At 38.2% G+C, this 12,720-nt stretch overlaps 1 protein-coding gene across 5 annotated transcripts in view; it reads left to right on the top strand.

Moving 5' to 3' along the window:
* The first annotated feature begins 2,203 nt into the window (after window positions 1–2,203).
* SFXN1 (sideroflexin 1) overlaps window positions 2,204–12,720 on the top strand; it is a 34,163-nt gene continuing 23,646 nt past the window's right edge. The window contains exons 1-4 of one of the 5 annotated variants that reach the window (XM_087924504.1): window positions 2,265–2,489; window positions 4,283–4,359; window positions 10,296–10,472; window positions 11,461–11,631. In XM_087924504.1, coding sequence (XP_087780630.1) covers window positions 10,309–10,472; window positions 11,461–11,631 — 335 coding nt within the window. In that variant the 5' untranslated portion in view covers window positions 2,265–2,489; window positions 4,283–4,359; window positions 10,296–10,308. Of the gene's footprint in view, window positions 2,573–4,282; window positions 4,360–10,266; window positions 10,473–11,460; window positions 11,632–12,720 lie in introns of those variants that run through there. The other 4 variants (XM_026696395.2, XM_087924502.1, XM_087924503.1 and 1 more) reach the window with 4 other exon arrangements.

The raw sequence follows: 12,720 nt of genomic DNA, 5'->3' as shown, positions 1-12,720 counted from the left end.
CTTCTTCCTTTTTGGCTTTGTCTTGTTTATTATTATTATTGGGTTTTTATTTTTACTGTTACTTTTTTTATGGTTTTTTTTTTCCTCTTTTTATTGGACTAAGGTCAGGAAGAATTTGAAGAATTTTCTTTTCTTTTTCTTTTTTTCTCTCACTTTTGGCTTTTTTATTGTTGGCCTTTTTACCTTGGATTATAATTTCATATTTTTTTCTCTTTTTTTGTGGATTAAAATTTGAAAAAACTTGAAGAGTTGGAACCACTTAAAATGAGTAAGAAATTTATATCTTCGGGTGCCTCTATGTCTGCTTCTGCCTCCCCACCATCTGGACAGCGCTCAATTCAGACATTGTTAAAGCAAGATAAAGAGAAAGAAAAAGAACAAGAAAGAGTATCCTTCCAGATGATTATGCAAGGAATTCAAGATCTTAAGGTAAAAATGGATACTATTGAACAAAGAACAGGTAGGATGGAACAGATGATGGAAAAATATGAAGAGAGACTCCAAAATGTTGAAGAGGGAGGCAAACAAAGAGAGGAGAAAATTGGAAATATCAACAATAGATTAACAGCGATTGAACAAGAAAAAGTGAGATGTTGAAGTGGAGTTGGATAGATCAGAATTTTATCTTAGATTCCAAAATATAGAAGAAGAAAAGGACAAGATTTGGTTGCGATAATGGTAGGAATTCTGGCGGGGCGCTCGAGATAACAGAAGAGAAGATGATGGATGGAATTGATGAGATATATCGAGTTTTTACAAGATATGCGATGAGAAATAACCTACCCAGAGAAGTTCATATTAGATTTATTAAAAATCTTTGAAGACACAAATATTGCAAGCAGCAAGAGAGAAGCCACTGAAATACAAAAGTAAAGAAATTTTGGTTTTAAAACAAATACCTAGAAGAGTGAGAGAGATGAGAAGAGAATATCGATTCCTGACTAAAAGGTTATTGGAAAAAGAGGTGTCTTACAGGTGGTTGATTCCAGAAGGATTGATGTTTACGTGGCAGGAACAGAGACATAGAATTGATTCAATCGAGAAAGCAGAACTGTTTTGTGCAGAGGTTTTTGGAGGCAGAGAAGGAGGAGTAGGAAAGGAGGTCCCATCAATTGAATCCCAAGAGGAACAAATGGAGGTTGGAAAAGAAGAAGGTGCAGTAGGTGGACAAGTGGATATTAAAGATCAACGTGAGGCAAGACCCACGAGAGTGGTTAAATCTAAATATAAAACATAATTATGGAAGAGAAAAAATTGATTACAATGAATATAAAATAGTTTTACTTTCAGTTTTACTGCATGGTTTTCAAAAAGCATACTTTAAAATAATTTCCCCTTTTGAACTTTCCTTTTGATCTTTATTTCACAACCAGAAACGAGTCAAATGATGTGTGCAACTATACAAAATGTTCTCCTTGGCTGAAAACCTGTTGCCAGAGGTCAGAGTTCAGATTCTGGGTAGCTAAAATATTCGGGGGTGAAACTTTATGAGTTAGTGAGTTTTTATAGGTTTCATCCAATGATTTCTTCCATTTCTAACTTTTTTTTTTCTGATCAGTTCAGTAAAATGGGAAGGACCGTGCTAACACCAGTGTATTTTGACCAGCAGGACGAAGTCTTCTCTGCTTGGCAGCATCCCAGATTTCCGAAGTTCTTCACAAACTACACAACAAAGATCTTTTAAGTAGTAATCTGCTTGGCATTACAGGAAGCTCTTAGAACAACAGCAGTGCAAAAGTGGATTCAGGCTTTATCTGTTTGAGGATGCAGAGACTTGAAGAGTGAAAAAGATCAGGGCTAAACATATACGAAGTATTCTGCCACTGCCTTCCGTTAAACACACACAGAGAGAGGGGGAGAGAGAGAGGGAGGGAGAAAGAGAGAGAGAGCGCGCGCTTTCCAAAAGTGGCGTTCCTAGACAACCAAACCTCTTGCAACACACCGAGGCTTCCTTCACACGACTTTTGGGCGGAGGGGAGAGGGCAGGGGGCTTTCGCGATTTAGGTGAAAATAGGCAGAGTGAGAGACTAATGGACTCCAAATGAAAACCTTCCCGTCCCAGTCATTCGAAGGGAGGCGACCTTCACTTGTGGAACGCCATGCGCGTCAAGCCTACGAGGCGCCAAAAAACAGCAGCTCCACCCAACCTGTCTCCCTGTTCCTTTCCCTGCTTCCGCGCCCTCCCTTTCCTTTCCCTTCCCCGCGAGGGCGGTTCACTCGCCTCTACCCCGCCTTCCCTCGCCTCCTTTGCCTTGCCCGCCTTGCCCCATTTGCTCACAAGCGGCTGAATTTCTTCCGGCGGGCTTCGGGAGATTTGACTGGAGGGCTCGGCGAGGAATCTACGCTGACGCGCGGGAATCACCGGCCGAGCAGGGCGCACCGGGAGGGGGGGCGCCGTGAGTACCCCATAACCCAAATCGCGTGCTTTCGTCCTGGTCCCCCCAGCCTCCAGCAGCAGCAACTGCAGACGGCCACTTTAAAGGAGAAAGGTGCCCCTACATCGCCAATCCCCTAAAAACGATACCAATTTCTGGACAGGGAGGGAGAGAAAAAAAGGGGGTGGCAGACGGAGGTTTGTTTTTTCTTTTTTTACGAATTTGTAGTTTATTGGATGGAGAATGTATAATAAAAATAAGAAAAGCCGCCTCTAGGTGGGTGGTTGCACATTGTGCCCGGAGGTTGTGCCTGCCTCTAACACGCTTCCTCCCTACCCCAAAAATGAATGCCGGGAAGAGAAGCGGGGATGTTTCTTTTTGAGCCGGGGATCCTGTATGAAATGGCGCAGGATGCCACGAGACCCCCTTCGCCGCTTGACTTCTCTGGTAGAAAGGCCCCTTCCAGGGTATTTTAGCGTCCGTTATGCTCTGAACACCGATCTGTTTCAAGGACGCATGGCGAGAAATCGGCGTAAAAGAGGGAGGAAATTTAGGGAGAGGCGAATTTGGAGGCCATTCCGTTTTCATCTCTCTGATTTTGTGTTAAAGGAATGCAAGAGATAAGATTCTTGAATGATGACTTTCTTGGGGGGGGGGGCATGCAGAGTTGCATCTGGTTCTAAGCTTGTGCGTTGATGTCTCACGCAGCTAGGAAGTGGAAAATAAAAAGGGCAAAGTCGTTTGCAGGGGCAACCTAGAAAATGAAATATGAAAGCTATAAAATAGCTTTTTTCCCCCTTTCAAAGCACTGGCAGTTGATAAGAGAAGGGCACTGTAGAGGAAAGAACTGGAGAGGCTGGAAGCTGCTGTGCTGGCAGACTCTGTTGCCTATGTTAACATCTGGAAATGACTGGGAAAATGATGAAATATCTCTCTTAAGTTACATGCAAAAGATGGCTGCTCTGGTGAGGAGGCTGCCTCAGCAATAGGCATTGTCCACAGACTAGTCTGTTGCTAGGTTACATCAGGATCTTCCCCCACTTCCCCTGACATACACATGAACATAAATGCATCTTGTTGATGTTTCTGATCCCCGATTCCCACTGGTGCATATGCTTCTCCTGATGCATTGTGGGGAAGTTAGAGGAAAATCTGCTGAGGCGGTTAAATGGCAGAAAAAGCAGATTTCAATTTTAAAAAATGAAATGACAACATTCTTCCCCCCTCAGCATACAAACATACACACAAAAAGACCCTTGGTGTGTGTAATGATGTGTAGTGCTATCCTTATCTCTCAGCTGTTACCTGGGCTCTGAACTGAGACTGGTTGAGTGATTACACACAGAATAGTTTTGCTCTGGGTTTACATGGGAAATCTAGAACTCCCATCTTCAGAACTCTGAATGATACCTTTACCCAAATTATAAGGATGGTAGATCTGGGAGAGTTTTTTTAAAGATAGCAGGTGCTCTTGGGGCTTTCAGTGAACCTCCAGTAGAAACTGTTGCATATCCCTAATTATCCTTGTGACTGTTTCATGTAACATTTCTAGTGTTACTGAATCATTTATCTGTAACACAATGGCCCAAACTCTTCAGATTAGTAGATTAGGAGTGTTACACCCTTATTTGTTTTTCTCCTTTTGGTTACCCCAGAAATCACTATGGTAACAAGGAAATGTCTCCATGATGAGCTTCAGTCATTACTTCAGTATCTTTCAGTCCACAATTAGCGTATTTAGACTGGTTTAATTTGCCATTCTGCATAATAAAATTTGACTAGGTAAAGGGCCATTATTCATTCCATCCTTGCCCAGTGGACCAGCCTTCCTTTACCATTGGAATTGCAGTTCCTAGAACATATAACCCAATGAAGATGATGATCACATTATTAAACTTCCCCTACAGGTTGCTATAGATTCCTGCAGGCTACTTACAACATCTGGTTCATGCAAAATATATTCTGGTCTTCTGATAGAAAGCCAGTAATACAAGTTTTTTGTAATACAAGTAATACAAGGCTTGCAAAATTTTAATCATCATTATCAACAATAATATCTAAACAGAAAAGTCTGGGTTTCAAATACTGAGTTCATTATTTTCTATTATTCATTATTTTAAAAGAGTGTCAAACTCATATCATCACAGCATCATCATATCGTGACTTTTTCCCCTTTGTTAAACCAGGCATGGGAGTGACCAGTGCTTGACACATCCAGCCTGCAGGCTGCAAGTTTGACAGCAATGGATAATTAATATGCAGAACCTGATTTCAAAAGTTTGCAATATAAAAGCGTATGACATTGGAATTGAATGCTATAGAAAGCAATAGGTGGTTCACACATTCTTTGTTTATATATTACCTTTCTTAAATTCAACAGCATAGGGGTTAACAGAGTTTGCATTCAAGGTGCAGTGCGTCACAACAGATTTCTTATTTATTTTTATTTATTAAACAACTTTATATAACTGCCCAACTCATGCAGGTGACTTTTGGCAGTTTAAAAAATTTAAAAATTCCACCATGTAATTAAAAAAAACTCCACCCTACCTCCTCCCCTGGCAGCAACAACACAATCAAACCAGCCATTTGATTGGCTCCATCTCCTTTCCTGGTCCTCAGACATGCTGACAAAACTACATTTAAAGGGCTTTTTGGAAAGAAGGGGCCACCACTGAGAAGGACCTTTTCCTTAGCCCTCATACACAGGTCACAAAACAGTACTGTTTAGTTGAACAAGCAAACATAAATAAAGAAATTTGGGGCTTGGAGGAGGTGGGGAAATTAGTGATAAATGCAACATACTGAAAATGAAATGCAAAATGAAATTCCATGAGTAGATGGAAAGCCCCAAGATTAGTAAGAGCTGGAGGGAGGAAGAGAATGAAAAGAGGAAATACATTTGGAAAAATTGAGAGCTTCAGAGCTCCTGAGAGGATAAGAAAGTGTTTGGAAATAATAACAAGTCACAAAAATAATGCATAATAATCAGAACATAAGTTGGAGGGGGGGTATCAACAAAACTGACCTGGTTTTCACTTTTGTCTACACTACAGTCCTAGAATAGTATATTGAACTAGCAGGAGATACTGGTAAATATTTTTGACCCTCATTATGTGCCACATTACTGTGCAAAAATAATGTTTTCATTTTTTAAAAATAACTTTATTAAAAGTTACAAAAATGAAAATAAAAAATACAAAGTAATATAAAATTAAAAAAATTAAATAAAGAAATTAAAGAGAAAGTTAAAAGTGCAAAAAAAGTAAAAGAAAAATAGAAAAGAAACAAATTGCTTCCAGCCTTCTTTACAGTTATAAATATTAGTAGAGTTATAAGTATCTCTTTATCTAAAGTTACAATATGATTCTCTTCTTTCTAAAACTATCCTGTCTAATCATCAAAATCCTAAGTCTTTTTTCCCTTCTTTATGCAAAAAAATTCCCCAGCCAGCATGTCAACCACACATGATAAAATGTCCCTTCTTGTTGTTGACATTTCCATCATCAATTCAAAGACCTTTGTATATTCTAGACAATTTATCTGGTGTCATATAACAATGGTGCATTATTTTATAGAATATCTCTAAGATTGCAACAAAGTGTATAATCTCTTGTTTTTGTTTTGATAAAATTCTAGTATCTCACAATAACTTAACCATTTGTGTTTAGCTATTATTTCTCTTCTATAAAATGCTTCTTCTGTTGAGAACCACAAAGGTGTTTTAGGGCACAACCTTGGTTCTATCTATTCTATATTTTCAATATGGCATTTAATATAATGATTTTTTTAAAAAACACATTAACTTGACTTTATCATATTGCAAATACCCATGCATCCAAATTTCAAAGTCATGTCTTTATAATTCCAAAAATACCTCTATTTCTCAGCAGAAAAAAATATATTTTTGGGTACCAGTTGGTCTTGCTGATGTACATTCCATGCATACGAAACTACAGATCACCTAAAAGAAAATCCAAGATCTTTTACAAAAAAAAAAAAGAATTTTGCAAATGAATTTATGTAATTTTCTTATGAGACCAATCACCTGATTTGCAAAATATCATATGCATGCATCCAAATTCTTTGAAAATGCTGTTTCACAAAAGATGGGACATAAATCATTTATTTTGATATTGTTAAGGGTTTTTTTTCCAGTTTGCATGGCAGCTTCCAGCCCTTCTCTTACCTCTCTCCACATACCTCTAGTAAGAACACTATTACTAGAATATTATGTATCTCATATGCTTCTACAATGAATGCAATATTTGTCTGCTATCAATTTCTGTGGGTGCGTATAGAGTGTACATGTATTACAGAAGTTAGTAGACTATGTTCACATGTATAACTTCATTTAGGGTCTCTTCATTTTGCTACTTTCACAAGCACTCAGTGAAAGGAACGCTTCAATGTTCCTTTGGGTGGAAGGATGGAGGGATGGGATGGGATGGGATGGGATGGATATATGCATCAATTGATGTATGTTCATAATTTCTAAAAAGTAATTGTGTGGGAACATCAAAAAGTTCAATCTAATTCTATTTTAAAAAGTGTTGCTACATGAAGCTTACAATTTCTTTCATTATAGAGACATTATTGATCTATAAATGAGGTTTAAAATCTTATTATTTATTACTTCTTTCTCCATTACTTTTTTTGCTGGACTTTGCTAAAGATTTGTCTTTTATTTTTATATTTATTTATTTTTGCTATATCTCCCTCCCTCTCTCTCTATAATGCATTTATAATATACCCCATTTACTATATAGATAATAGATAGAGAAAGGCCTGCTGTCAATTTATCCTCATAGCAGTACTGTGAAATAGACAGAGCACAAACTGAATGTCTGGTTCAAATCTTTGCATGAGTTTCTGGATTTAAGTAGAAAGTAAAACTGAAACTACAAGGTCCAATCATTACATGGCATCCTAAGAATTGCATTGTATATCCTTCTCTCGAAGCTCTTCTACTGCTGATCATTCCTAGAATTGAACGGAGGAAGAAAGTATGCAATTACGCCTTTTCTTGCATAGTCTTTTTAGCAATAAGAATACTTAGACTTATTTATTTATTTATTTTGTCAAACAATTATTAGATAACAGGTATAAGTATAAACAGGGTTATAAATATATGAAATGGATATGAATAAGAAAAAAAGAAACAATAGAACAGGGATGGTAGGCACATTTTCGTGTGCTTATGCACACCCCTACAGACCTCTTAGGAAAGGGATGAGGTCAATAGTAGACAGTCTAATGTTGAAGATTTTGGGGGTTGGGGAAGAAACCACAGTTTCGGGTAGAGTATTCCAGACACTGACTACTCTGTTGCTGAAGTCGTATTTCTTGCAATCAAGTTTGGTGTGGTTTATCTTTAGTTTGTATCTATTTAGTGCTCTTGTATTGTTTTGGTTGAAGCTGAAATATTCATTGATAGGACATTGCAATATATAATTTTATATACTATACTTAGATTGAATATATAATTGTTGTTATTATTATTATTATTATTAGTTACCTTTATTGTCAGAGTACAACATGTGTTCAATGTGATTGGCTGAGTGTCCCTTCATGCACACACACACACACCCAACATAACTCACAGTGAGGACAGAAGTCCCTAATCCAGTCCCAATCTTATTACACTATGTGACCTTGTTACACAATGCACCGTCCCCACAAGTCTATCATACTATGTTGACATGAAGTTATTTTCCATTCAGAAGTCTGACAGCCGACGGGTAGAAACTGTTCTTCAGCCTGTTGCTATGGCTGGCTATGCTTCTATATCTCCTACCCGATGGTAGGAGAGTGAAGAAGTGCTGACCGGGATGTGAGTCATCCTTGAGAATTTTCCTCACTCTTCTAAGGCAGCAAGCCCTAGCAATGTCATCTAGTGGTATCAGGGAATAGCCCACACACCGCTTCACGGGGCTTTACAGCCCTTTCTAAGCGGTTTATAGAGTCAGCCTTTTGCCCCCAACAATCTGGGTGCTCATGACCTTGGAAGGATGGAAGGCTGAGTCAACCTTGGGCTGGTCATGATTGACCTCCTGGCAGTCAGCAGAATTAGCCTGCAATACTGTCTTCTAACCATTTTGCCAGCACAGCTTTTCCCCATATGCTTTTAGGATGGAAATTGTGCTCATGAACAGAATGTGTTAGAAATGTCTACTTTATAAAAATCCTTACCCCATAGAAAAGTTAGAGTCCCCCCAACCTCAATTATCTAATTAAGATCATTATTTTCTACCTATATTGTGATCCCTGCTTCTCTGTGACTTTTGAACAATCTCTGATCAGGACTGCTGAAAGGGGAGAGTGATCTGTGCCTTTGGATCAATGAGTTGCAAAATTAAAACCTCCCTCCTTTCAATCCAGAGTGATTCTGTGTGTGTGACATGATTATCCTGGATATAATAAGAAAATGAAGGCAAGGGTTAGAAACCACTCATGCAGTCAGTCTTGGAAACCCTGATTTGTGCTTCCACTCTAATTTGGCTTGTTTGCCATCAACCACCTTATCAGATAAGCATATCTGATTGGCTGTGTAGCCCGTATTCAGCACATAATTTTTTGATTGCCTGATATACAAGAAAAAATTATTTATTTATTTTTTAAAGTAAGCAGTGGGAAAGTTGGGAAACAGCATCAGCAAATGTTAGTGAATGAAGCTTTTCAAAAAGTTCTTTGTATCCCTCTCTTTTAAAAAAGCATCTTTGGCCTAAAAATTAAACCAAGCAGAACTTTGGCTTGTCCTCAAAAACTATGAATATAAATTTGGTTGGACTTTTAAAAAGTACTTTGCATGAATATTCGATTACATGAAATTTCTGATTAAATTACAAGATTAGTAAATTGGATTAATGCAGAGTTTTAAATGCTGCTTTGGCAATGAAAACAAAAGCTAAAGTGAAATGACCTAAAAACAGATTGGAAAATATGATATGTAGTCTTCCTATTTGGTTTTCAATGAAGTTGTGGCAATATATTATAAAATAAGAAGAGTTGATAATAAATGAAAACTTTAATGTTAAAATGTATTGGTATATTTTTCTGCAGAAATCTAAGTGGGGATTCTCAAAATGAATTATAATAAATAGATATGGTAAATCAAACAGACCCATTTCAAAATTATAATCCAGTCTGTGGGCAGAAGGAGAGTCGAGCTATCTGCTGTTTTTGCTCCAAATTCTATACATTGTCTGATTCTGCTCCAATCTCCACCACAAGCTCCTAAACATAACTAAGGATCTAAGCCAGGGATGTCAATTTCATTGAGGGTGACATCAGGGTTGTATTTGACCTCAGGGGAGGGGCAGCGGGGCATGGCCAGCTCCAAGTCACTTTTGTTGGGGGAGCCTGTGGTGTCCTTAGCGCTCTGCCAGTGAAAACGGGCTCCTGAGCTCTGTTTCTGGCTGTAACGGCCTCCTGCAGCCCTCTGCCAGAGAAAACAGAGCTCGCGAGGGCCACGCACAACCCTCCTGAGCTCTGTTTTTGCTGGCACAGGCGCCGCGTGCTGGTCTTCCACTGTTTCCAGCCTGGCTCTGAAGGCCAGATCTAAGCACCCCATGGGCCAGATCTGGATCGTGGGCCTTGAGTTTGGCATCCCTGATCTAGGCAGATAATTATCAGAACAAACTGAAACCACGTTACCATTTCCCTTCTTTTGCCCCATTTTACCTCATTGCAGTTGGCGTCTTCTGCAGAAGTGTGTGGGGATTGACTCATAAGAGTAGCTTCAAAATTGGACAGGGAGGAGCATAGAATTGCTCCACAGAGTTAGATTTTCTTTATATCCAAGTTCTAACAAGGCTTCAGAGATCTGAGAGAGATCCATTTTCTTAACTGATATGAGAGAAATAAAAATGTCAACAACTCTGAAGCTGAAATGTATTTCAATCTCTGTTTTATATCCAGTGTTCTTGAAAACATGTCGGGAGATATACCATTAAACATCAATATCAAAGAGCCTCGCTGGGATCAAACCACATTTGTTGGACGCGCTAGCCACTTCTTCACTGTTACTGATCCTAGGAATATATTGCTACCCAATGAACAATTAGAAAAAGCAAAACAAATTGTGCACGATTACAGGTATGATTTGGGTTTCCTGCCCCCAGTTTTATTCCAGTTTCTCTAAATCAAGGGTCTTCAAACTTGGCAAGTTTAAAACTTGTGGTCTTCAACTCCCAGAATTTCTGAGCTAACCTGACTGGAGGAGGAATTCTGGGAGTTGAAGTCCACAAGTCTTAAAGCTGTCAGGTTTGAAGACCCCTGTTCCAGATGGCTAACATTATTCTAAGAATATTGTAATAAGGTCAGAGAAATCATTTGTCTAGGAAAAATTAGTCCTTTTGTAAGTTAAAAAAAATTACTTTTGGAATTCAGAAGTTAGGAGTTAATGCAACAATGAATTAGGAGAAAATTGGGAAATCGTGGCTATAAAAATGCTAATTTATCACATTGGAAGTATTTTGGAGTTTAAAAGGAAACACCAGTTATGGTAGTCATCAACTTATGGCCACAACTGAGTCCAAAATTTACGTTGCTAAACGAGAAATTTGTTAAGGGAGGTTTTCTCCATTTTATGACTTTTCTCACCACACTTGTTAAGTGAATCACTGCAGTTCTTAAATTAGTAACATGGTTATTAAGTGAATCTGGTTTCCTCATTGACTTTGCTTGTCAGAAGGTCACAAAAGAGGATTACATGACTGTGGGATGCTGCAACCGTCATAAATGTGAGTCAGTTGTTAAGCATAAGAATTCAAGTCAAGCAACCACGGGAAAGCTGTGCTGGTCATAAATCTGAAACTTGCTGCTGAAACTTCACACGGTCATTAAATAAACGGTTGTAAGTTGAGGATTACCTGTTTAGAGAGAAAACTGTATTTTCCTCCAATGGTTATGAAACCATGTAATTTTGATAGGTTTGAAAACAGCAGTCATAGATACAGAAAGAGTTACAAGAGTTTTTCCCATGGGGATTGATTTATACTTAAAAATACTCCTTAACCTTTGGAAATACCAGTAGTATTATATGAATAATTAAATATTTGTATATTTATCTGTTAATCATAAGGCAAGGCATTGTGGCCCCTGGGCTGACAGAAGATGAACTGTGGAGAGCAAAATATATCTATGATTCAGCCTTCCATCCAGACACAGGTGAAAAGATGGTTTTGATTGGCCGTATGTCTGCTCAGGTACCTATGAACATGACAATTACTGGCTTCATGATGACGTTTTATAGGTAAGTAATCTTAAATTACTGATAAATGGTAGTGAATGGAATAAAGAACTTTTTTAAGGCTTGGGTCTTAGAAAATGTCAGAGACATATGTTGAAGGGTCCATAAGGGTGCTAAAGGGAACACTTAGCCTTTTTACTAATGATTTCCTCATTTGTATTGATAAACAATTTTCTTTGGAATTAGTTATGGCACGACCTTCGGATGCTTCTGTCTTTTATCATGACATTTACAATGAGGTGTCCAGATTCCTGTCCTATTAGGAAAACTATTTAAAGCACCTAACAAAGGGAAATCAGGATGGATTGTTGACAGGTCTAGTCTAGGGATTGTTAATAGTGGCATCTCAATACATCTTCAGAATGTGTTATTTATCTGTGCCTATTTTGTGCTTTATACCTTTTTAATGGTAGGCATTTGTACTTCTGGGTGCATATCTGTTTATGTCCTGGATTTTATAACAACAACAACAAAAGGAATTATGTTTTCCTACTTCTGAGCATTTGAAATATAGTTAAATTTTGTCTGATAGCTTAATTTTCTATCAACTATTTCTAAGTGAATTGGAATAACAGTTAAAACTCTGTTACAGTAACAGAGAGGATGAATAAAACATTTTTCTTTCTTTGGAACAATTCTGAAAGAACTTCCCAGAGGCCTTAGGCCATAGCTGGTTTCTCTTTTCATAAACAATAAAGGAGATGTGCCAGAGATTTTGCTGTGGTAGCCCAAATCTCTGCTGTGATCCTTTTCCTCAATTACCATTCTGAAAACATAAGAATGAGGATAATAGAGGCTTTGGGTCTTCAAAAATCCAAACACTCCCATCATTCTCCTGTCATGCTCCAGAACTGTTCTAAAAACTTACTGGATTTAGAGCTGAGGTAAAGGAGGAAATGCTTTATTAAAACTTTAGCAAGCAATGGAAAACATTCTGCCATTCCACCCTCAAAAAGTTACCACAGCTTGCATTTCTGACATTGGCTGTAGCAAACTAGGAAGGCACACTGTAGGAAATAGCAGACATATCTGGCCCCATAAGATAAGTGGTGGCTATATTCCAACTGTAACATTTTTCTTGAGGTGTGTATA

This window comes from Pseudonaja textilis, chromosome 2 (assembly GCF_049901715.1).
Source record: "Pseudonaja textilis isolate UNSWEBS1 chromosome 2, rPseTex1.2, whole genome shotgun sequence".
NCBI lineage: Eukaryota > Metazoa > Chordata > Lepidosauria > Squamata > Elapidae > Pseudonaja > Pseudonaja textilis.
Note: the sequence above shows the minus strand (reverse complement) of the source record. Positions and strands in the feature narration are given on the sequence as shown.